This window comes from Chrysochloris asiatica, unplaced genomic scaffold (assembly GCF_000296735.1).
Source record: "Chrysochloris asiatica unplaced genomic scaffold, ChrAsi1.0 scaffold00054, whole genome shotgun sequence".
NCBI lineage: Eukaryota > Metazoa > Chordata > Mammalia > Afrosoricida > Chrysochloridae > Chrysochloris > Chrysochloris asiatica.
Genome location: NW_006408572.1, coordinates 9,274,689 through 9,299,934, shown reverse-complemented (window position 1 = coordinate 9,299,934; position 25,246 = coordinate 9,274,689). Strand labels below are relative to the sequence as shown.

The 25,246-nt window shown below is 46.5% G+C and overlaps 3 protein-coding genes across 3 annotated transcripts; 2 read left to right on the top strand and 1 right to left on the bottom strand.

Annotated features, from left to right (window-relative positions):
* The first annotated feature begins 610 nt into the window (after positions 1 to 610).
* Positions 611 to 17,074, top strand: FXR2 (fragile X mental retardation, autosomal homolog 2). Its single transcript, XM_006863384.1, has 17 exons — positions 611 to 1,056; positions 7,455 to 7,507; positions 8,035 to 8,128; positions 8,519 to 8,590; positions 8,699 to 8,847; positions 9,035 to 9,128; positions 9,889 to 10,005; positions 13,111 to 13,281; positions 13,472 to 13,550; positions 13,912 to 14,021; positions 14,203 to 14,289; positions 14,757 to 14,979; positions 15,184 to 15,381; positions 15,468 to 15,668; positions 15,761 to 15,856; positions 15,978 to 16,078; positions 16,374 to 17,074. The coding sequence occupies exons 1-17, from the start codon at positions 976 to 978 to the stop codon at positions 16,467 to 16,469; spliced, it is 2,022 nt and encodes a 673-aa protein (XP_006863446.1). The 5' UTR covers positions 611 to 975; the 3' UTR covers positions 16,470 to 17,074.
* A 1,853-nt stretch (positions 17,075 to 18,927) lies between these two features.
* Positions 18,928 to 20,690, top strand: SOX15 (SRY (sex determining region Y)-box 15). The gene is made up of 2 exons (XM_006863497.1): positions 18,928 to 19,454; positions 20,507 to 20,690. The coding sequence occupies exons 1-2, from the start codon at positions 18,928 to 18,930 to the stop codon at positions 20,688 to 20,690; spliced, it is 711 nt and encodes a 236-aa protein (XP_006863559.1).
* Positions 20,691 to 21,363: 673 nt separating this feature from the next.
* On the bottom strand, positions 21,364 to 25,017 carry MPDU1 (mannose-P-dolichol utilization defect 1). Its single transcript, XM_006863383.1, has 7 exons — positions 24,894 to 25,017; positions 22,718 to 22,783; positions 22,396 to 22,528; positions 22,015 to 22,100; positions 21,801 to 21,919; positions 21,574 to 21,684; positions 21,364 to 21,489 (listed from the first exon to the last, which is right to left on the bottom strand). Exons 1-7 carry the CDS (start codon positions 24,994 to 24,996, stop codon positions 21,364 to 21,366), a joined length of 744 nt encoding a protein of 247 aa, XP_006863445.1. The 5' UTR covers positions 24,997 to 25,017.
* Between the last annotated feature and the right edge of the window lie 229 nt (positions 25,018 to 25,246).

The window sequence follows — 25,246 nt, the reverse complement described above, 5'->3', positions numbered from 1 at the left end:
GGAACAGCTGGTAGTTTCGAGCTGCCGAACTTGAGGTTCGCAGCCCGATTTGTAAGCACTATGCTACCAGAGTTCCTTGAAGTTAAAAAGAGCTTAAAGGAAATTCAAAACACGCTTGTAGATAGCGCACGCGCACCAGGCCATTTTTTTTTGTTGTTGTTGTTTCTTTCCCTTTGGAGCGTGCGCAACAAGAAAGACAAAGGTGGGGAAAGTGACCAAGCAGTCATTCAAGCGCATGCCCATCCCTAACTTGTCCAAACCAAGTCGGGTTCCTAGTGGTGAGGTGGGTGTGGTAAGACCAGGCGCAGCAGAAATCCAATCCGACCAAGTGATTTCGGACCCTCCCTTCCCATGATTGGTTAGCTCTTAGTGTTGTGGGGCGGGGAAAGGAAGAGAGTGAGTGTGGAAGGGGAAGGCGGGGACGGCGTTGAAAACGAGTTAACTCGTTCTGCGCAAGTGCAACTAAGTGACCAAGAGGGGGCGTGAGAGAGCTAAAGCCAATGTGGAAGTCCCAATGCGCTGGCGAGCTCGAGCAGGGTCGGCAGCCTTGACGCTTGCGCCGTGGCCCTCAGGGCCCCGCGCGCGGCGGGCGGGTGCCCGGTGCGCCTGCGCAGTAGGCGGCGGCGGCAGAGGGAGGTGGAAGCCGTGGAGTGGTAGCGGCAGCAGCGGGTCCTGGGACTGAGGCAGCAGCGGGGGCGGCAGCGGGCGGAAGCTGAGGTGACGAAGGAAGCAGCGGCGGTAGCCGTTTCCCTCACGGTGGCGGAGACCAAGGCGGCGGCGGCGGACGGGGAGCGGCCTGGCCCCGGCCCCCTGCTCGTTGGCTGTGGCAGGGCCGCCGTGGGGCCGGCCCGGCTCCCGCCCCCCGCGGCTCCCCCTCCGGCTCCTCCTCCGGGGAGACGCCGGGGGCCCGGGCCGGCCCGGACTCAGACCACTGCTGCAGCCGTCGCCGGGGTAGTCGGAGGCAGTGGCGGCGCCATGGGCGGCCTGGCCTCTGGGGGGGATGTGGAGCCGGGACTGCCCGTCGAGGTGCGCGGCTCCAATGGGGCCTTTTACAAGGTGAGGCAGCGCGCCGATCGGAGACCCCCGCCTTTAGCCCCCTCCCCCAGTCAGCGCGGGGCGGGATCGATCCCTTGGAGCCAAGTCCTGAACCTTAGACCCACGCTCCCACCCTCAACCCTCCTGGGGAGACCTCTGGGAATTACACCTCTTCTTATTCTTGACCCCTCTCTTAGACCTTTTTATCCCCGATTCAGAAAGAAGGGCCCTGGGCGTTGTTGTGCTCTGTCTTCCCCCTCTCCCCAAGAAGGCCCCATTTACCCAGCTTCCCGATTTTTCTTGTTACGGAGTAGAAGCCCTACCTTAGACCTTTTAAGTCTGAGCACATGTAAGATTCTCTTTATTCTCCCTCATTATCCCCCTGGGAAGGCTGTCCCATATTAGATCCTTTCATCTTCCTCAGAGAGACCTCTGTCCACTGGCTCTGGGAAACCCAACCCACTTTCACCTTGTATTCCTGTTCCCATTCCAGGGGGAAACAGTCAAAATGCATTTATGACATTCGGCATCTTTGACCTCAGGAACTCTGGGTTATTCCAATCAAGTTGCTGCCCAGTAACAAGGTGGCATCCTTTTCCCAAGTCTCTCACCCCACCCTGTATCCTAAGGCCAGCTGGTGGTAGACTGTTCTGCTCAGGGATGAACTTGCATTAGTTAGTTCACGTTGACCTCAGGTACGTTTAGCTCATTCATCAAGCGTCTTGCCTTGAGTACAAGAGTTTCGAATTTGTGAATGCTAAAAGGTTATCTCGTGAGCATCCCTTCTGTTTATCTTCTTTAAGGATTTCTACTTTTAGAAGACTCTTGGCCAACTCTCCCAATTTGGGAATCTCATAGTAGATTTGGAAGGAGAAGGGGACTAGCTTTCAGAGACCCTTTTTTATTTCAACTTCCTCCTTCCTTTCTATGGTGTGATTTCATAAAACTTTATTTACAACCACCTTCTTTAGCAGCGTTTTCCCATTTAGTTTAAGGTAGAGGGAGTCCCTTTTTGCCTCCCAAGAGTGTTTCTTTGTGTGACCATTGTTACTCTTAACCTCTTTTGATCTTTCTGACTGCAATTGCCCCAGTGACTTTCCTCATTCCTGTCTTAATTTTTCATGTCACCCTGAGGAGCTGGGGTCTTCTTTGCACAAGTGATATCTTTTCTTTTCACTTGTGAAAAAGAGCCCCTTTTCCTTTCACAATAGACCTCTCCGTGTATATCATGCCCTTGGAAACGACAAAGTCCTCTCTTTAAACTGGAAAGGGTCTCATTGTATTTGCCCTTGGAGTGCATGGTTTCTGCCCCAACTGCAATTGAAATGTTTAGTGTAGTCTAAATGACTATTCCTGCCTTACTCCTCTCACCAGGAGTACTGGTGTGGTGCTTTAGGATAAGCACTGGACTGCTAACTGCAGGATTGGTGGTTCAAACCCACTAGACACTGCTTAGAAACCCTATACAGGGATACTATGAATTGGAACCACTCAGTGGCACACAACAATAGCACCTCACCTGATCTCTTTGTACCCCATGACTGTGGGCACCCCTTTTTGTCTGTCTTCACAAAATGTTTTGGCTATCCTAAAGGAGCTCTGGTGGCATAGTGGTTACGAATCAGGTCAGCAGTTCGAAACCACCAGCCGCTCCGCAGGAGAAAGATGAGGCTTTCTGCTCCCATAAAGATTTACAGCCTTGGAAACCCTGTTCAGAGTCGCTATGGTCAGAACCAACTCGATGGCACTTAACAATAACAACATTTCTATGGAGTCCTGATGTGGCACAGTAGGATTAACATTGGACTGCTAACCACAAGGTCAGTGGTTCAAACCTACTTAGAAACTTTTTACTAACCAAATAGACGGCACTTAACAAAACATTTCTATATCCCTGTGTTACCCTCAGGAACTATCTTATTCCATATCTAACTGAAGAAAGTTCCAGCTGAGATTTGTTTCCTGAATATTTGCCTACTCTTGGAACTTTTTCTTCAAGTGTGCCTCCATAGCATTTATGTTTTCTTTGGCAAAAAGTCTCTTCTTAATTCTTTCTGATTCTAATGGTGCATACTTGTCTCATCTATCATTTCTCCCAAATTTGTACCTTTGCTGAAATGCTTTTCCTAATACCATGTTAGGCTTACTTCCCCATGTCCTTCATCTAGGCTTTCCCAGCTCTTAAATTCTCAGTTCCAAGAAAAAAAGATTCTTAAATTGAGTGTGAGATCACGATATGATGCCTGATTTTGTTCTAGGAAGTGTGGGAGCCAAGCACACTGGGAAAGATTGTTATCCAGTTCAAATTAGCAGTATGATACTGTTGGGAAAGGAGATATTTCGCTTTCTTCAATAATGCCCAACAGTGTCTCCAGATCTTTCTCATTTCTCCTGTGGACTATGGCAGTGACAAGAGTTTTGAGTGAATTGGGGACACTTTTATTCAGAGAGTAGAATTTGGAGTTGAACTGAAAGCCAGGTAATATGTCCTGGCCCTTTGAGCATTTTCTGCCCCATACGTCAATTAAAAACAATACATCTCCAAATTCAGACTAATCTTTTCATAGTTCACAGTGCCATGTAGATACTTATCCATTCTGACCTTGCTACTAATTTAATATTCATGACTCAGCAACCTTAGGTGTTGGTCAAGGAGTATTGACACTGTTTCTAGAGCCATACACTCAGGGAGGTCTCTCAGAATTGGGTCCTACTATTTTGGTTCTCTTCTGTAAATAGCAAATCTAGGATCTAAGTCATCTTGTAGTTACCCTACCAATCCTTCTTAAAGTTAAAACAATTTTACAGATCTAGCCTTGATGTCTTAACTTCTATTCCTTTTTTTAAAAAATATAGCATCCTGAGTTGGTTTTTACCCAGACTCACTACATTTTTTACTAGAACATCCTCCTTTCTTACTTTTTAAAAAATTATTGTGGTAAATATACACAATAAAACATTTGCCGTTTTAGCCATTTTTATGTGTACAATTTCCTGTTTTTCTTGTAGACCGTAGGACTAGAATATAAGTGGAATGTGGGGATTAATTTTATATCTTCTAATTTAAAGAAACTGAACTACTAAATGGAAGGAATGTGGGACTCTGTTTCTCTCCCTCATCTCCTTCTGCCTAGTCCTAAGCTCCAGTAGCCAAAGCCGAGATACACCATGGCCACTGAACCGAATCATCCTCTGAATTTCCAGCTTCTGACTTTCTAACAGATTTTGCTCACCTGCTCTTGCCCACACCTGCTCATCTTCTCAAGGAGCATAGACTGAGCAAACTCCTTGGAGGCAAAACTAGTATCTGGGATGATGTAGGTAGAATTAAGAAACAGTGACTAGATTGAAATATGAAGGCGGAGAGAGCTCCTTTTGGAGAATTTTTGAAAGAAAAAGACCCTGGCGGTAAAATGGCAAGTGATGGTTAAACTGCTGAGAGATGCCAAGGATGACTACTCTGAGGTTTGCATTTTTGCCTTCTTAGAAAATCCAGGGTAGTATTGATACCTCACCCTGAGGGCCAACCTTGACAATCAGGAGAATTGGACTAGAGCTTTTCTGAATGATTGTATTTAGGAGTAGTACTCTCTTCATAAAAGAGGCACAGATGCTTTTCTTCTCCATCCATCTCTTCCACGTCCTTCCATCTCATCCCTAAAATGTTTTGAGAATACCTAACTCTCTTGATAACCTATTTCTAAAGATTGAGTAAAGAATTGGATAAGGTCACATGAAAAGGTTGCTTAAATTGTTTGTAGAAATCCAGGCAGACTTGTAAAAAGGAGAGATGGAAGAAATAATGATTGTGAGAGGAGGACAGGTAAGAAGCTAAGGGATAAATTAAAACAGACAGACTCAGGCAAATAGGAATTTTATGCCTCCAAAATGTTGGGAATAGTATTAAATGAGTAAATGAAGAGCAGAAAAGACATTCCTGTGGAAGAGAATGACTGAGAGAGATTAAAGCATGAGTAAGAAAGAGCCCAGGAAGTACCAGGAGTTCTAATGTTTTGGGCAGTGGGTAAGGCTTTTAAGAAAGAACTAAGGCTTCACAAGGTTCTGTCCCTAAAGAAGAAAAAGGTCATTTGTAATGAGTAAAATTTAGGTTTTCCTAACATAAGGAAACAATGCTCATATTGTAACTATCTATGATCAGTGCTGTGAGGTTGTGGTTATGTGCCGTGGAGTCGGTTCCGACTCATAGTGACCCTGTTCAGGGTTTCTGAGGCTGTAAATCATTATGGGAGCAGAAAGCCGCCTCTTTCTCCTGTGGAACAGCTGGTAGTTTTGAACTGACCTTAAGGTTTGCAGCCCGATTCGTAACCACTACACTACCAGATCTCCTTGTGCTGTGAGGTAGGATCAATAAAAGTATATTCTAGAGGACATTTTTGGTGTTTTTTCTCCTAAGTTCAGTTTTTGTTTTTTAAGTATTTTGGTGGCAGTATACACAACCAGACATACATCTACTCATAATTTCTACATAAACAATTCAGTAACATTGGTTATATTCTTCACATTGTGTCACTGTTCAGTCACTACCCATATTGTTTTATAACCATTACTTTAGGCTCTCTGACCCTTAAAGTTCTCATCTGTGCTTCAAGTTGTCAGTTTATACTCATAGTCATAATTCCTTTACATTTTTATTTTGTTGTTTCAAATAGACACAGCAAAACATATACCAATTCGACAGTTTTTACATGCTAAGTTCAGTTTGTATTCTAAGCTGCAAAGCTTAAGAATAGTTCTTGTGTATTGAAATCAATCCTTCACTGAAAAAAAAATAATGTTATTGAGGTACAAGTGACATGTAGTGAACTACACATACTTAAAATGTGCAATTTGGTAAGTTTTGATATTTGTATAAAATCTTGAAACCATCACCACAGTGAAGATAAAGACATTTCCATCACTTCTTAAAGTGCCCACCACCAGCCACTGATGTGCTTTCTGTTACAATACATTGGTTTGCATTTCCTGACAATTCAGTGGAGTGTATATGGATAGTCTTTTCAACCAGTGGCACTGTAAAAATTGGATATTCATTTATTAAGATGAACTTTGGTCTATACCTCTCATCATATATAAAAAATTTAACTCAAATGAGTCATAGACCTAAATGTAAAACAAAAAGCTATTAAGCTTCTAGGAAAAAACCTTGTAGCCTTTTCTTAGATATGAAAAGATTTCTTAGATATGAAACCAAAAGTGCAATCCATAAAAGAACAAAGTTATAAACTGGGCTTTATCAAAATTACTGTTAAATGTTATCAAGTCAGCGACCCTTTATAGGGTTCCCAAGGAGTGGCTAGTGGGTTTGAACCACTGACCTTGCAGTTAGCAGTCCAGTGCTTATTCCAGTGCTATACCAGGACTCTTTATTAAAATTAGAACTCCTCGTTTTGAATATGTGACAATAGGGTAAGAAGGTAGAAAAATTTGGAGAACAGGGTTGAACACACTTAGACATCCTCAGTGAGGCTGGCCCAGCTCTTCAGTCATCCTTATTTCCTTTGTCATGATGTCTAGATTGGAGTCCTGGTGCCACGCTGTGGGATAATGCACTAGACCAAAAGGTCAGTTTGAACCACAGGGTCAACGGTTCAAATTCACCAGCTGCTTCTCAGAAACCCTATGCAGGGTCGCTATGAGTCTGAACCGACTCAACGGCACTTAACAACAGTACACTTTATTTTCCTTTTCAAGCTCTCAGCAGAGTTGTTCTTCCAGTATGCAGGTATCAGACATCTCTTAAATTCTAATTGTTCTTCTATAGATTATGGTTATCATTTTGAACTTAATATTCTCTTAGGACTCAGGCATTGGGGCATCAAGTTTTCTTAGATCTCTTGCTGTATTGGGGAGCTAGACCCGTCTATCTCTTGGCAGCTCCTAATGTCCTCTAGGTGATCCAGGACAGCTTCAAACTTTCTCATGGGATATTCTTAGCCTTGCTGATTGCTGTTGGTATTTTAATTGAACTCTGGCAGGCTGCTTAGCACAACAGGAGGTTGACAGAGAGGCCCCTGTAGGAGCCAGAGTATTTCCCCACCTCACCCCCAGTATTTAGGGTGTTCTGATGCAGGTAATGCTTCCCCTTCTACTTCTTGTCCCATCTTTTCGATGTTGTCACATCTTTTTCTATGCCATTAGCATTTCCCTTCTCTTTAGCTCAACATTCATATGCAAGGGCTTCAAAAAGTTAACAGAAAAAGAGAATGAAAAGATAGTGGAATTTTTTCATGAGCTTTTGAAACCCCTTCATATTCTTTCTACAATATAGCTTTTCTGGCCCTGTTCAGATTGCTTGTGCCCCAGCTAATATTGTAGTATTCCAAATGTCTGTTTCATTGATGGCTGTAGTACTGGTAAATCATTTGCTTTCTTTTTCTTTTCTGTAAAATCTATTCTAGGGCTTTGTGAAGGATGTCCACGAAGACTCAGTCACCATCTTCTTTGAAAACAAGTAAGACCTTGGGAGTAGAGCATACTACTATGTCCTAGATACAAGGGTGGGAAAAACCTGGCCTGTGGGTCATGTCAGGCTCTCAAAATCATTTGGTCTGATCTTGCCAAGGGAACCACAGTTCCAGCCATCCATTGTGGTGAGTTTGACCAAATATAGAAGGCTAAGTTTTAAGTTCAGAATTTTGTATGGCCCACGAATGATGTAAAATTGGGCAGAAAAAAGGTTCCCCACCCCTATTCTAGAAGGAGAGTGGCAAAGAAGGGGCAGCTGAATCTTAATGAGGCATGTAATATGTGGAGGAGAGGAAAGGACCTGAGAAGTTGGTGAACCTTCGAAGGGGTCATTTCATCCAGTCTTTAGATTCTGTCAAAAGAAAGAAGATAACACTATGGAGCAAGGCTTGAGGTTTATCCTGTAATGATGAGAGAAGGGAGAAATTGCCCAGGTGAGGCAGTAACATCTTTCTGAAGAAATGGGCAACCCTATCAATCTCGATAGCTTTCATATCACTGTTTTCCTTGCAGCTGGCAAAGTGAAAGGCAAATTCCTTTTGGGGATGTCCGGCTACCACCTCCAGCTGACTATACTAAGGAGATCACAGAAGGTGATGAGGTAGAGGTAAGGACTGTGGAGTCCACCCTTTCTAAATGCCACTTTCCCCAGGGTTTTATGTCTCCTTTACATTGACACCAGAAGCCTAGACTCCTCTCAGGTTGGTTCACACTTCTCTCTTCTCCAACTAAGTTACCACACTTAGCAATGTAGCCTGTGAAAAAGTTAAGTGCAATTCCATCATTGTAACAAACCAAACTCCCAGTTTCAGGGGATTCACTTTTCTCAGTTTATAATTGCCTGTAGAATCCAATGGCTCTGATTTTTAATTAGCAGCTTTTTCCTGTGGTTTCCTTTATCTTGGGTTTAGGGAGTGTCCCAAGTGTCTTAATGTTTATTCTAATTGCTGTTTTTGAATGATCCTCAAAATCTCTTTTACTCTCAACTTCTTTTTAGGTTTATTCTCGAGCCAATGAACAGGAACCTTGTGGCTGGTGGCTGGCTAGGGTGCGGATGATGAAGGGAGATGTGAGTGACTGTGAATGCCTTAGAAGAACTGTGGAAGCAAATCTTTTAGTCATAGGTAGGAAATTGAAGCTAATATGTCTACAGCTTCCTTTTCTTTACCTCTACCAGTTCTATGTCATTGAATATGCTGCCTGTGACGCCACGTACAATGAGATTGTCACCCTGGAGCGGCTTCGGCCAGTCAATCCCAATCCCCTTGCAACCAAAGGCAGCTTCTTCAAGGTGACCATGGCTGTTCCTGAGGATCTGAGAGAGGCGTGAGTCTTAGGGATGTTGGGAGTTGGAGCTCTTTTGTCTGTTTACACTCCAGTATCTGTCCTTGCACAGCGTACCCTTTTCCTCCATTTCCACTGTCCCTATTCTTTTCCTGCACCCTCCTCTTTTCTTATCCTTTCTCCTTTGAACCTTTCACTGCCCTCTGAGCACTTTATTTTTTCTCTGCAGCTGCTCCAATGAAAACGTCCATAAAGAGTTCAAAAAAGCATTGGGAGCTAACTGCATCTTTCTCAACATAACGAATAGTGAGCTCTTTATTCTGGTAAGTTTGTTCTGACTGAATTTCATACAAGCCCTATAGCACTTTTTCCTGTTCTCCTTTAAACAACCCTTTGTAGAAAGAACTTGCTGTCATTGAGTCGATTCTGACTCATAGTGATTTTGTATAGGGTTTCTGAGGCTATAAATCTTTACAGGAGAAGGGAGCCTTATTTTTCTCCTGCAGAGCAGCTGGTAAGTTTGAACTGCCAACCTTGGGGTTAACAGTCCAGGCTCCTTTTATAGAAGGGGAAGAGCTAAAATGTGCTTATGTTTGTCAGACTATTATGTTCCTGATCCCTACTGGTCCAGGTTGCCCTACCTTTCCTTAGACTCCTTCTCAAGTATGACCTTAAATTTTTTTTTTTTTTATTACCTGGTAGTCACCGTAGAATAAGTACTGGACTGCTAACTTCCAAAATTGGCAGTTCAAACCCACCAGGCTGCTCCTTGGAAACCCTACACAGGGTCACTGTGACTCGTTGGCATAGAACAACCACAACCATATTACACTCCGGACTGAGGACCTTCCCTTGGATATGTGGACTCTCAAAAAAATAGACTGTACAGCTGTTCTCTTGTGCTGCTCCTTGCTTGCCCCCTGAAACCACTTGCCTTAGGCACCCACATATAGTAGGCCCTTATAAATGGTTTTCCTCTTCCCTGGCTTCAATTAACTCTCACCCTTGATTCCCACACCCTGCGTTCTCCCCCAGTGTGTGTTCCGAGTAACTGGAATGACTTATCTGTTGATTTATTCCCAGTCAACCACTGAAGCCCCTGTGAAGCGGGCATCTCTGCTGGGTGATATGCATTTCCGGAGCCTACGCACTAAATTGCTACTCATGTCCCGCAATGAAGAGGCTACAAAGCACCTAGAGGTAAGTTTTGCCTCTGCTTCTTATTGCTGACTGGAACTGTTATTCGCCCCTCTTCCTACTCCTCCATCTATTCTATATACTTGTGTTTACTAAGTAAAACGTCTAAAGTCGTTTTGGACCATTCACCCTGGGTGATTTTTTGTTTTTCAGATGGCACAGTTCCTTCATGTTATAGTGTTGTTTTCAAACATTTTTAGCCATGGGACCCTTTGATAAGTGATAAAAACGGATCAGTCATAGCAGTTGCTTTGAAGTGGAAGGGGGGATGACTTTTGACTTCCCCAGCACCCTCAGATCACCTCTAGAAACCAAAGGTTTTATAGAGTATTTGAGAATCATTTGTGTATTGGAAAGACTCTTGGAGTTGAAGTCATCCTAAGTCTTGCTTATTCAAATAATTAATCTTTGGAAAACGTTACCTTCTTCATCCATGCCAGTGAGATAGATGAGAATATATGTGCAAGTCTTTTTTTTTTTTTTTAAGCTTTTATTGTGAGTTGAGTGATAGTTTTTATGGGAGAGCATTGGTCTTGCACTCAATCAATTGTATTTTGTTTCATTGCAATGATTACAGTCCTCTCAGGCACCATCAGTTAACAGTATTGGCCTCTATTCCCATGTCTGAGTCTTTTTGAGATCTAACATTGTCAACTCTCCTAGGACTTGGCTGTGTTAATCTGTGTGACAAAGTGTAGTAGATAAGCTCAGTTGCCTTGATACTGTTAAGTGCTATCAAGTTGGTTCCAGTTCATAACGACCTTGTAGAGCGTTTATGAGGAGCAGCTGGTGGGTTTGAACCGCTGATCTTGCAGTTAGCAGTCCAGTGCTTATCCTCCAGTGCCACACCAGGAATCCTTTCTAAGTTGCTATAGGTAAAAAATTGTTAAGAATAGAGATGTCTTCTTTTTTTAAGAAGTTTTACCTTTAACTTTTTTTTCTTCATTTTAAAAAAATCAGACATTTTATAGAAATAAAATAATTTTTATAAGATATGTGTAAAGGGTAAAGAATAATACAACAAATGCTTTGTACCCATCCCATCTGGGTGTTTAAGATACCTTTGCCTTGAACCTCTTTGCAAACTTCTCTCTTGGTGTTGTTAAGTACAGTGAAGTTGGTTCAGACTCATAGTGACCGTGCATAGGGTTTCTGAGGCTGTAAATCTTTACGGGAGCAGAATGCCTCATCTTTCTCCCGCGGAACCGCTGGTAGTTTTGAACAGCTGACCTTGAGCTTAACAGCCCGACTTGTAACCACTATGCTACCAGAGCTTCTCTAGGAAATGTTTATTTGCACATCACTGTATGTTTTTCCTCCTCCCCAACAACACTATTTTGAATACCCTGCTTATGTCTTTTTTCTAGTTTTTAACTCTTGCCTAGTGTAAATCCTTGCTGTAATTCAACCCTCCATCATGAAAGTAGGAAGTAGTGGATTATAATTTGGGATTGTCCCCTTAAGGTATCCTTCCAATGTAGTGCTTCCTACCTGGGTGTCCTGGTGTGCTTTTGTAGGATAAGCACTGGACTTGCTAACCGAGATTGGTGGTTTACATCCAACTGCTCCTCGGAAACCCTATACAGGGTTGCTGTGTGGGAGCTGATTTGATGTGCTTAACAGCAGTGGACTGTGAACCACAAAGTCAGCAGCTCAAACCCACCAAGCTGCTCCTCGGAAACCGTATACAGGGTTGCTATGAGTCGGAACTGACTCAACAGCACTTAACAACAACCACCTGGTACTCACTTTGCAGAACTTTTCATATCTTCCTTTCCCTGAGCCCAGTGAACTTCACAGGAATGGTGGAGAAATGAAGTATATCTGCAGTATCCCAGAGACTTTAAAAAAACATTTTATGTGAAAGTTTACATAGAAGTTAGTTTCCCGTTTAACAACTTAGACAGTTTGTTCTGCGACATTGGTTATTGGTTGCTATGTGCCAGCACTCACTCTGTTTCCATATCGTTTTCTTTGTTTTCATCCCTCCAGTCCCTGACCCTCCTTGCCTTCTCATTTCTGCTTTTGGGCAAATGTTGCTGGGTTTGATCTCCTATAATTGATAAGAAGCACATTCTTCATGGGTATTACTGTTTATTTTCTAGGCCAATCTATTATATGGCTAAAAGGTGGCCTCTGGGAGTGGTTTGCGCTCCAGTTTAAAAGGGGATCAGGATCTTTAGGTGATAGTCTTAGGTGTTTCTCCAGTCCGTTATCAATTCAGTTCAGTAAGTCTGGTTTTTTGTTTTTTTTTTTATGAGTTTGAGTTTTGCTCTACATTTTTTCCCATTCTGTTTGGGATCTTCTATTGTCCCTGATCAGAGCTGATGGTAGTGGTAGCTAGGTACCATCTAGTTTTCTGGTCTCAGCCTAGAGGAGTTTTTCATTTGTTTGGGCTGGTATGCTTTGTGGACTAATTGCTTCCTTGAGTTTTCTTCACTCTCCTTTACTCCACATGGGAAGAGAGCAGTAGTTGTTCTTAGATGGGCACTTGGAAGCTTTAGGATTCCAGATGCTACTCATCAAACTAATTGTAGAAGATTTTTTGCTTTTCTTTACACCTTTCTACTCAATTTTTGAAACCTGGGCTTTAATTTGAGGAGAGTTGATACTAGTTTGCACAAGGTAATGTTACCTTGTATTTGCATTTTACATTGTAGCAATTACTTTCATACCAACTTTGTTTAATCCCTTTAATAGTCCTCACAATGAGTTAGGCCAGATGTAATATGTAATAATCACTTAGCAGATGACAGAACAGAGCAATAGTATGTTATGTTGAGGATCACACTACTGAACAATGTTAAGAGCGAGGTCCAGAACTTAGGTGTCTCCCAGCTAATGTCTCTGCCGTCATTACCACTGTCCAGGCCATTGGTATTTGAAAGATGGGGGAATGGAATGAAAAATCCTTGAATTTTCTACACAGGTCCTTGTGATCAGCAGGCTCCAGAGGGGTCCTGGCTTCCTTTCTTAAGATTGTTTTCACCTATTTTTTACTATATTTAAGTTATGCAAAGTAAGGTAACTAGGACAGGTGTTCTTAGATTTAGAACCTGCCCTTCTCACTTTCATCTAAGTGATTCCTATAATGTCTTTCCCTTTTAGACAAGTAAGCAGTTGGCAGCAGCATTCCAGGAAGAGTTCACAGTGCGAGAGGACCTGATGGGGCTGGCGATTGGAACTCATGGTGCCAACATCCAGCAGGCCCGAAAAGTACCTGGGGTGACTGCCATTGAGCTGGGTGAAGAGACTTGCACTTTCCGCATCTATGGGGAGGTCAGTAAAAGACAACCTGTTGTTAGGTTAGTCCCTTCAGTGAAAGAAAAGAGAGGAAACCTGAGTTATGTTGGCTTCCCTCTCTGACTTTGATGGTCACACGTTTTTCCGAAGTCAGAGTGGCAGGAAGATCATTGTTTGAGATCCAGGTACTCTGTTTTAGTAGCTTCTCCTACTCCTCTTTCTTTAGACTCCTGAGGCATGCCGGCAGGCCCGAAGTTACCTGGAGTTTTCTGAAGACTCAGTGCAAGTGCCCAGGAACCTGGTTGGTGAGTTGGGGGTGTGTATATAAAGCAGGTAATATAGCTGGGGGCCACATTTGAGTATTTAAAGTAATTCTAGGCTTGTAACCAGGATTTGGCACTTCCCTATGGGCTTTCAATATCACAAGGACTGAACAAATAGTTCACAATAGGCTTGATAAAAATGGAAGAATAAATATATAGGGGGGGTTACAGTATTTTATCATGTGAAAACTCATCAGAAACCTAAAAACAGGAAAATTAATTACATGGAATCTTGGTATAGGTGGGGATGAGGCTGAAAAATTGTTTTTGGTATCTGTTTTTTACTCTTCCTTCTTTCCTTTAAAAACAAAACAAAAGCTTAATTTCTCCTTTACCCACTCAGGCAAAGTGATTGGAAAGAATGGGAAAGTGATCCAGGAGATTGTGGATAAATCTGGTGTGGTGAGGGTTCGAGTGGAAGGTGATAATGACAAGAAGAACCCCAGGGAGGAGGTATGGGGAAACTAAGCACAGAGATTGACTTCCAGGAGTAGTTGTTATCCAGGTCATTCTTTGAGGGTTGGGATTTTTAAGGGATCGGCCCGGAAACTGTTTCTCCTAGGAGACTAGGTGGGTCTCGTTCTTTTGTTTGACTATCACTCCGCATCCATCTTTCTTTACCTCTGCTTTCCAGGGAATGGTTCCATTCATATTTGTCGGCACCCGAGAGAATATCAGCAATGCTCAGGCTCTGCTGGAATATCACCTGTCCTACCTGCAGGTATCTAAGTTAACAGCCTGGAAGAAGAGAGCTGTGGCTGTAGCAAGGGACTAAGGCTGCTGGTGCATAAAGTTAAGAGTTTGGTTCCCAGTTTGTCTCTCTGAGTAGAATAGGAATTTGGGTGGTGATTAGGAGCGGTAGAGCTGAATCCCAGAATTTTCTCTGTTAAGCCAGTATTTTCCTTCTTCTAACATTCTGAGCTGGAGTCTTGCTGTGGTGCTGTGGGTTAATGCGCCAGACTGCAAAGCGGTTTGAACTGCAAGGTCAGCAGTTCAAGCTCACCAGCTGCTCCTTGGAAACCCTACGTAGGGTTACTGTGGGTTGGAACTGACTCGATGGCACTTAACAACAGCATTCTGAGTGATTAGATATGTAGGAATGATCAGGGTGGAAAAGCCAGAAGGAAGGGACTGCCCACTGATCCCATACTTACTTCTTTACTTTCCTCTTATCTTATACTCAACCAGGAGGTGGAGCAGCTTCGTTTGGAAAGGCTGCAAATTGATGAGCAGCTTCGGCAGATTGGTCTGGGTTTTCGCCCTCCTGGGAGTGGGCGGGGCAGCGGTGGCAGTGACAAGGCTGGATATACCACTGATGAGAGCTCTTCCTCCTCCCTCCATACTACTCGAACCTATGGGGGCAGTTATGGGGGCCGGGGCCGGGGCCGGAGGACAGGTGGTCCTGCCTATGGTGAGACTGCTACAGGAAGAGGAGGTGAGGAGTCACAGACTTATGTGGAGAGACTTGGGTGGAAACTTGGAGGAAAGGGTGGTAGGCATGATGAAGGGTGAGTGGGGGATTTGAGTGAATGGGCGAATTCTTCCATTTGTGGGGTTGTGATGGATCCTGGGATAGGGTGAGCGGTCCCAATTGAACCCACACCCTGCCCTTCAGGCCCCAGTTCAGACCTATCCACAGCTTCTGAGACAGAGTCAGAGAAGAGAGAGGAACCCAACCGAGCTGGGCCTAGTGACCGAGATCCTCCTACTCGGGGAGAAGAGAGCCGAAGGCGACCAATTGGGGGTCGAGGTCGGGGGCCTCCATCTACCCCTCGGCTCACCTCAAGATATAACTCTTCATCCATTAGCTCAGGTATCAGACAGCAGTTGTAATATAAGCCAAGAGGAAAATTGAGGGCAGGATGGACACCTGACTCCCAATTCTTTTCTTCTAACCAGTGCTAAAGGATCCAGACAGTAATCCCTACAGCCTATTGGACACATCTGAACCAGAGCCCCCAGTTGACTCAGAGCCTGGGGAACCGCCCCCAGCAAGTGCCAGACGCCGCCGTTCGCGCCGCCGCCGCACTGACGAAGACAGGACTGTCATGGATGGAGGCCTGGAATCTGATGGGCCCAACATGACAGAGAATGGCCTGGGTGAGGAGTGTGCCTGGGGCCTCAAAAATTATAGATGGCAAGAATTGAAGGATGAGAGATTTGATGCATCACTCTTTTCTTTCTGCCCACAGAAGATGAGTCAAGACCCCAGCGTCGTAACCGGAGCCGCCGTCGCCGTAATCGTGGTAATCGGACTGATGGGTCTATCAGTGGAGACCGTCAGCCAGGTGAGCTCACAGTGGGTGCTGGAATCCTTCCTCAGAGCTGAGATGCCACTTTCCCTCTGGAACCCAGGGAGTGGACTGGATACCTGGGGTCCTTCAACTCTTGACCCTCTGCCTTTCCCAGTGACTGTGGCTGACTATATCTCACGAGCTGAGTCGCAGAGCCGCCAGCGACCAGCCATGGAACGCACTAAGCCCTCAGAGGACTCTCTTTTAGGACAGAAGGTAGGTAGGCAGGCAAAATACCGTGTCCTTGTTCTATTCAGGGGCTTCAAAAAAATTCCCGAAGAAACCTCTTAACTGCATTGCAGAGAAGGCTGTGTCTGATGGAGTCTAGATTGCATTTACAATGGTGGTTGAGAGAAGTTTGGTTCAGATTCTCTGGCTCCCAGTAAGAGTGATGAGAGTCCGATAACCAGCTACCAGGAGGGCTGACTGACTTAGGTTGTACGGCATGTCATACACTGGGTTTCTACTTACTGCTTTCTTTTCTCTATTTTCTTTCCCATTTCCCTCTTAGGGTGACTCTGTCAGCAAGCTTCCTAAGGGCCCCTCTCAGAATGGGGAGCTCTCTGCCCCTCTGGAGTTGGGTAGTTTGGTGAATGGAGTTTCATAAAACCTCCAGCTCGCATCCCTCCCTTCTCCATCTCGCTTGCTGCCCAACACCATGGCCCTCACAGGCCCGACTGACCTGCGCTGGAGCTGCTCTTATCTAGGGGGGTGGGGGGTGGCACAGCAGCTTGGGTCCCCCCCAACCTCCAGGAGCTAGTGGAGGGATGTGTAACAGGGTCATACCCTCCTCCCTCTTGTCCACCTTACCCCCAGGGTGAGGGGAGCCTCTCTCCTTCCCCATCAGACTGGATGTGCCTTTATCCTCTAATGCCCCAATCTCTCTGAACACCCCTATTCTCTGCCTGTTGGTGGGGGGTGCTCCTTGACCCACCCATATTTGACAGTTCAGGGGGGCTCCCCTGCTATCCCTCCTCCCATCCTGTACCCCCCATTTCTGGGGCCTCATCACTGTGGAAGACGGGGATAGTAAGGGTATAAAGTGGGTGGGAGGCATGGGGAAGGTTTTGGAGTAAAACCAGGGGTGTGTATGAAGGGGGGTGACAAGGTCCCCTAGGGGGAGGGGGGGAGCTAACCTTGTCTGGTGGATGAGAAGGCGTATTTATTTTTCACTGTACAGTATTTAAAAAGAGAATAAAAAAATCAAACGGCTTCCTGGCTTCTTTGCATGCTTTGCTTGTCTTCAGTTCGGTCAGTCCTTTTGTTTCTCTAGGATTCATTGACCTTGGCTCTGGCTTTTGTGTTCCTCCACCCAGTGCTCGTTCAGTGCTCCTCAGCTCATTCCCTGGTGTCCCAAAGATGATCAGACTTCTGGGAATTCCTAACATTCCTAAATTCCCCTGGCCCAGGTACTCCCTTGGTTCAGAGGAAAGTAACTTGTACTTTGCCTCCCCTCCCCCAGGTATACTAATAGAGAGGATTTTGGGGCCACTCCTATACCCTGAGTCACAGCATGGACTAGGTAGGGCTGCTCAAGTCTGGAGCTTTTGCTGCTAACAGTTGAGAGCCAAGGCAGGCTGCTTAATCCGATTACCTGAGGCCTGGGGCTTGGGTAGGGCCTTGGGCAGAGTGGAAGCAGGGTTCCCTCACAACAGCCCCTGAAACCAGGGCGTTCAGACCTCATTCCCTGCTGCTTCTCATCCAGCCTTTTTCTTCCAGCATCCATATCATTTACCTGTTAGCTTCTGGGAATTGACCTGGGTTTCCTAGCTCCCTGCTTCCAGACCCCAAGGATTGAAGATGGAAACTTGATCATAATTAGATAGTGTAAAAACATAGGTCTAGGGGTTGAAGCATGGAAAGCATGAAATTTTCTCACCTGGGGAGAGGGATTGAATCACTTCCCAGGCACCTGCTGGGATGACTCAGAAAACAAAAATGGCCTACTGACTTGACTGCACGGGTTTTCTAGCCCCAGGGGCAGGTTGGGGGCTTGAGGACTCCTGGTGTGCACAGTAGGATAGGCACTGGACCTCAAGGTCAGTTTTGGCAATTCAAACTCACAAGCTGTTCTTAAAAAACCCTATATAGAAAGTCGCTATGAGAACACCAACTTGCCGGCACTTAACTAGCCATCCAAGGGGTGGGAGTGGGAGTGGATGATGTTCCTGTTTCTCTTATTTGCACAATTCAGACCCTGAGGGTATTTGGTCCTTAATTTCTTCTGTGCTTGATCTTATTGTGGGAAGGAATTGCCTTTAAACTGCCAATGTGTAGCTCTGGTAGCTCAGTGGTTAAGCACTCAGCTACCAACCAAGATATAGTTTGAATCCACCAGCTGCTCTGATGGACAAAAAAGTGGCAGTCTTCCGTAAACATTAAAACCTGGGAGAACCTATAGGGTAGCCAAGAGAATCAACTCCGATTGGTTAAGCGCCAGGAAAGACATTCCTGGTGACCAGCACTGGAAGGCTTGACTTCTAGGTCTTGGGTGGGGAGAGGGGCGTGGTACCCCGAGGACAAGTGTTGGGGGCTGGAAAGCACAGACACCTGGGTTTGCCTAGGGGAAGGGGGTATGTAGGCGCCTTACGGAGGCGCGGTCTTCTGGGAGGGATTGGGGCGGAGTCTCTTTAAAAGCTGTTGCCGGGTCTGGTTTGCCAGCAACAGCACAGTTAGTGGCACCTGGGCTGTACTGCTCACAGCTGCGGGAACTCCAGGACAAGAGCGGGAAGTTTACCACCTTCACAGAGGGTAGGTCGGGCCGCCAGCGGCAAGCAGAGGGAGAGGGACTGGACTGGGAATCCTGAGAGGCAAGAAGATACAGCCTAACTTCCTTTCCCAGACAGCGAATTGTACTCTCTTCAAGAGTGCGACTGGTTGGGAGCAGGGCTCCACTTTAAGGACCCTAGACTTGGGGACATTTATAAAACGCCAATTTCTCCGTAAGGGTTGCAGACTAAGAAGACACTTTCTGGTTTAAGAAGACTGGATTTTGGGATCAACGTTTCTCTTTGGCGAAGAGAGCGCGCTCCGTACGCCTTATTAAGGCTTCCTACCAGCTCCTCATGTCGCTACCTGGTTCCTCACAGGACCAGGCATGGAGCCTGCAACTTTCCGCTCCCACAGCCCCTTCTTCCTCATCTTTGGGGTCTCAGGAATCAGAGAGTGCTGGCAGCCCAGTGGTCTCCACCGGGCTTCCTTTAGAGAAAGTGAAGCGGCCGATGAACGCATTTATGGTGTGGAGTTCCGCTCAGCGTCGCCAGATGGCGCAGCAGAACCCAAAGATGCACAACTCTGAGATCTCCAAGCGCCTAGGCGCCCAGTGGAAGCTGCTAGGTGAGGACGAGAAGCGGCCCTTCGTGGAAGAAGCAAAGCGGCTTCGGGCTCGGCACCTTCGTGACTACCCAGACTACAAGTACCGGCCCCGGCGCAAGACCAAGAGCCCGGGCACCGGGCCACCATACTTCAACCAAGGAGGTGGCAGCATGGCTGGTGGTGGGCCGGTCTGGGGACCCGGCTATGCAACCACCCAAGGGACCAGAGGCTTCGGATACCAGCCCCCCAATTATTCAACAGCCTATCTGCCTGGAAGGTGAGTGGTTGGGGGCACAGGGTGAAGGAGGTTCTGCTGCCTCCTAATCTGGGTAAAGGAGCTCTGGTAGTGTAGTGGTTACGTATCGGGCTGCTCCCGTAAAGGTTTACAGCCTCGGAAACCCTGTACAAGGTCGCTATGGGTCGGAACCGACTCCACGGCACACAGCCAGCCATAGCCTGGGTGAGACTGGGTGTGGTGCTGTGGGCTAATGCGTCAGACTGTAAAGTCGTTTGAACTGTAAGGTTGGTGGTTCAAGCTCACCAGCTGCTCCTTGGAAACCCTATACAGAGGGTCGCTATGGGTCAGAATTGACTCAGTGGCATTTAACAGCCTGGGTGGGAGGATGATCCCAGAAAGCCTAGCTGACAGGGACCCTGAGCCCCCACAAGCATAAGCCATGCAGGACCAAGTCTAGGGTCAGAGCCGCAACTGAGGATTGATTGCCTTGCCCCTGTACCTGTAGTCCTGTAAATGAGGGTGGTGGTGGTATATGCCGTGGAGTTGGTTCTGACTCACAGTGAGGCTGTAAATCTTTACGGGAGCAGAAAACCTCATCTTTCTCCCGCGGAACAGCTGGTAGTTTCTAACTACTGACCTTGTGGTTCGCAGCCGGATTCACATCCACTACGCAACCAAAGCTCCTTGTAAATGAAGGTAGGCTCAGGGTATTCTTAGAGACCATTTCTAGGCTGGCCTGGAGATGGCAGTCCTTCGGGTGCATACAACAGACCTCAGGATGTAGCTTGTGTTAGTTGTTGGATGCCAGGCTCCCCCCTGCTATGGCCCATGTGTGACCCAGCTTCCTCCCAGCCTCGAGGGCAAGGAGAGGCCAAGCTCAACTCTGGCTGTCGGCCCCAAATGAGGAAACCAGCTGCACAGCACGCAAGCCTCTCCAGCGTGCCCCAACAAGGCTGTGTGGTTATCTCAAGTGTCCCAGGGTCTCTTGTTTTATACCCAACTATACCCAGAAACATAGCTGGGTGGACAGAACTGGTCAGATCTGCCCCCTACCCAGAAAGTGCCCTCTAATCCCATGTTTTTCTTTTCAGCTCTTCTCACTGCAAACTGGAGGCCCCCTCGACATGCTCCCTCTCCCAAAGCTCCCTCTCTCAAAGCGGCCCAATGCTCCAAGGTGAGCTGCTCACCCCCTATAACTCCTATAGACCCCCAGGCTCTCCCAATGCATACAATCCTCCCCTCTCTGGAGCCCCCATGCCCCTAACCCACCTTTAACCCCTGCGGACATGGACTACCCTGGAAGGGCCCCACCTTCTTCCCACCCAGAACCACTCCCCACCCCCAGGCCGAAAACCTTTCCTGTGTTGGACCACACAGTTCAGTAGGGGCAAGCTGTGATCCTCCCTAAGCCAGGGAGAACACAAGTGATTTTTTTTTTTTGTAGGAAGAACAGTTTTGTATGATTAAATCATGTCTCTGTGTCTTTATTCCATCTCTGCACACCTCACTGCATCAGGAACCAGTGCCATCTCCACTCCCTTCCGCCTGGACCTGCCAGAGCAGGAACTTCCACCCCACCCTGGGGCCCTGCTTTAGTCATCCTCTTGTCCCCCCACTTATGCCCAGCACTGGGGTCCAGGAGACAGCCAGGTTGGGGGAGGGAGGCAGCTGCAGACTTCTGGTTCCACTGCCTAGGCTCTGTCCTCCGATCAGAAGAGAGAAGGAGGGGGAGGTATGAGGAGAGAGTAAGACATTTGCCCAGAACAGGAGGCAGTCTCTCCTTTCTAAAGGACCTGGTCCCCACCAATGTGTTACCATTAAGACACCCTGTGTGTGGTGATGAAGGAGGGGGGAACATTTCATCTAAAACTGTCAACCCCCCAGCAGAGCTGACTCTGGTTTGCGATTTGGGAGAGGGCTGGCTGGATGACTAGGAGGACTCTGAGCCCTACTGTTCCTTTTTCTGCTTGTGGGGAGGCTTTGCATTCCAGTAGTACAGGAGCTGGGCTGTGATGAGGCCATTGCAGAGGGAGGAAACCACAAAGGTTCCAGCCATGAGGGGGTCTCCAGTTTCCTGGGTGTAAAGGACAGAGCTAAGGTCACTCCTAAACATTGCCACGGAGTCCCAGTGTCCTCTAGAGAGATGATGTACACTTACCTGAATAGAAGTGAAGATCCGGGCCAGAGAGCCCCCAAATAGCAGAAAGACTGTGATGGCTGAGAGTTGGCCTGTGTGCCCATTGTGGTAGTTGGTGGCTGCCTGGAGCAGCTATGGGTGGAATCAAGACCCTTGATTTCTTTATCTGAATTTACATTTTTTCATTGTTCATTCACCTAAGCCATACACCCCCACCCCTAGTTCCTTCCCTTACCCTCATTACTCACCCTCCCCACCACCACAGCAGGCACATTAGAGGCCTGGAGCAGGGTGACCACAGCCAGGGGTGTCAATGGTGAGAGTAGCACCAAAAGAATCAAGGCATAGCTGACTAGGAATGCAACACCTAGGGGAGGGGTCAGGGAGATAAGGAATCTCATCAACCTCTCAAACTCCACTTCTCAGCTTCCCCAGGCCTGAATTCCTGGTAAATCTCAGCACCTTTCACAGTCTGTCCACTGTAGTGCAGAACCAGGAAGCAGATGGTGATCGTCTGGAACATCAGGAACAGGGCTTCACCCCAAGAGCTGCAGGGTCAAGGATTGGGAGAAAAGTGGGCCTGGAAAGGGGCAAGAAGAGCCTCTCTTGTCCTCCACAGCCCTGCTGATTCCTCACCTGTCTTCCAGCAGCTCCCACCTACTGACTAATTCTGTATTCTGGACATTCTTGGGATGCTGACCTCTCATTGCTTCCACAGGAAATAATTCCCAATGACTAGAGTTCTAGAAGGACTTGAACTTTCCAACTCTTTTCAGTCCCTCACTCTCTTGCTAGAATTATGGGCATTTACTTACCCTTGGGGACAATGGGTTGGCCTCTCACCTGAAGGGGAAGTTGTTGGTGATGCTGTAGACCATGGTCCCAGTCAAGGCCACTAGCTCCAGCAAAACTGACTGAAGACTCAATCCTTCAGCGCTCTTGGCTCCCAGGATTTTAAACACCTGGGGAAGCTTTACTGGGGAAAATAGGGCAAGGGAAGGGTTGAGGTGCTTCCCTTCATTGGTAGACAGTCCCAACACAACCTACAATCCTGACTGGGGAGCATGATAATCCCACTTCCAGCTAAATAACCCACCATCCAGTTTACGACCTCTTGGCACCCAAGTTCCATTCCTATAGCAGGAGAAGAAGATAAAATACATACCCAGAAGTGACCCAGACACTATGCCTAGCCCCAGGCCTTTGCTGAGAAGGATCTTGAGGCAGGGGACTGAAAAGAAAAAGGTAAACCGGGAGGAGGCCTTCAGGAGGCAGCCCAGGGGTATAGGTTTTAAGTACTATGGCTGGCCACCCTTCCCTGAGGCCTGACACACCCACACAGAGCCACTAAGCCATCTCAGGGAGGGCAAGCAGCTTAAAAGCATCTCATTTTCTAAACCATTTTTAAATCATGCTTCTCCTCTCAAGTAACCCTTCATTTCCTATAGAATAACATCTAAACTACTCAATCTGACTTCTAAGAATTCCAATAATCCCTTGAATAAATCTGAGCTATCCCTAAGGGAATAATAAAAACCAAAACCTGTTGCCATTAAGATTCTAGCTCATGTGTTACAGAGAACAGCTTAGCTTCATAGGGTTTCCTAGTTATATGTAATCTTTAAGGTAAAGGGACCCTTGGTAAAATGGAGGGTCAGTGAAAAAGAGGAAGACCCAAAACAAGATGGACTGGCATCCTAGCACCAGCAATGGGCTCAAGCTTAAGGATTGTGAGGTTGACACAGGACCAGGCAGTGTTTCATTCTGTTGTGCATGAGTCAGAACTGATTTGATGGCTCCTTGTGGTGCTGTGGATAAATGCAATTCAAACAACTGCAAAGCCATTTGAACTACAAGGTTGGCAGTTCAAGCTCACAAGTCGCTCCTCGGAAACCCTATATAGGGTCGCTATGGGTTGGCACCAACTCGACGGCACTTAACAACAAAACTTATTGAGAAATGGATAGGAATCCCCTTGCAAACAGGAACCAGACAAGGATGCCCTTTGTCACCACTCCTATTCAATATTGTGTAGGAAGTCTTAGACAGATCTATGAGGCAAGAAAGGAAAGTTAAAGACATCAAATTGGCTAAGAAGTAAAACTCTCTATTTGTAGATTATTATGATCCTAAACATAGAAAAAGGAGCTCTGTTCCGCGGGAGAAAGATGAGGCGTTCTGCTCTCATAAAGATTTACAGCCTCGGAAACCCTGTGCAGGGTCACATGAGTCGGAACCGTCTCCACCGTACTTAACAACAAACTTAGTGACAAGGAGCTCTGGTAGCGTTGTGGTTCGAAACTACCAGCTGTTCCACGGGAGAAAAATGAAGCTAGGAAACCCTGTAGAGGGTCGCTGTGACTCCACGGCACATAACCACCACCCAAATGTCTTCACAGACCTTTCTCTGCACTGCTACATCTGTTCAAACCTCCAACCTAACAGTTTGCATCACTTTGTGCATGCTTTCATTTCCCTTCTCTGAGTAGCTAGGTGGTCCATTTTACATTTCTTCTCTTTCCAAGGGCAGCTCTATGTATCACTTACTGCTAAATCCCAGACTCTGTGGCGCTGTGGGATGATAAAAGCACTGGGCCGAAAGGTCGGTTTGAACCACAAAGTCGGCAGTTCAAATTCACCCATCGCTCGTTGGAAACCCTTAACAAGAAGCCTGTCTCAGGCTCCTATTAAAAGGATTTAACTCGACCTTTCCACGTCCAATACTTAGAATGTCACAACAGGCCATAAAGTGTCCCGTTCACCAGCCCACCAGCATAGGCACCAGGATGTGACAAGGGTAGACTAAAAAGACTTCCCAAAGGGAACGATGTTTGCAGGGGACCCTCCAGTTAAGTTGCCTCCCAGATATAAAGTGTAAGGCACGTTATTACAAAATTAGACCAAATGAAGAGATTGGTAGAAATCCGATCGCAGTAGCTAGAGCCTTCGGCAGTGCCGTTTAAGGTTTGATTCACCAACGTTTTGAATTAAATCTAATATTGCTCCCTAAAGTTTAGCGACTTATCAAAGGTTGGAATGATTTGATCACAGTTTTTTTTTTTTTTTTTTTAAACTGGAGTCTTTTCGTCTTTCTTTGTGCCTAAATGACAGTAAGAGGAATACAGTCTTCACAAAAAATTCCCTTGGTGACTCCTCCTCTACCCCAAATATGGCGTCCTCCTTTGGTGGAGTCCTATACACTTCCGCCGCTCTTGGAAGCGACTTCCGCCCAGAATGGTGTAGCAGCAGCTGCTCTCCGTCACTTGGTCCCTAGTCATTCCCCCGTTTATAGTTCAAGGTCGCTCGAGCAGAACTTTGATCTGATGCTAAATAACACTTACTGTGAAGCAAGTCCCACTGGATAAAAAGTTGGTCGTAGCATCTTTCAGGTAGAAGAATCGGCACCAGAACGCGTTTCAGCGGCCCATCCACCTCGGCCGCCATATTGCAAAGCTTGCTTCCGCCCATCTCTTCAAACCACCATTGACTTACATTGCGCATGCGCGTTCTAGACACGCCTCTTATCCCTTTTCCCGCGACTTAGCTGGACCGCCCCCCCCATCTCGCCTTTCGTACACCACCTGCTTTCAGTAGTGTAAAATACTTTGTTTTGTACGCACCCTACTAGTACCAAAGCTGTACGCCTGCGCAGTTACACCTTTCGTGCCTTTGTTTCCGCTTCCAGTTTCCAAGT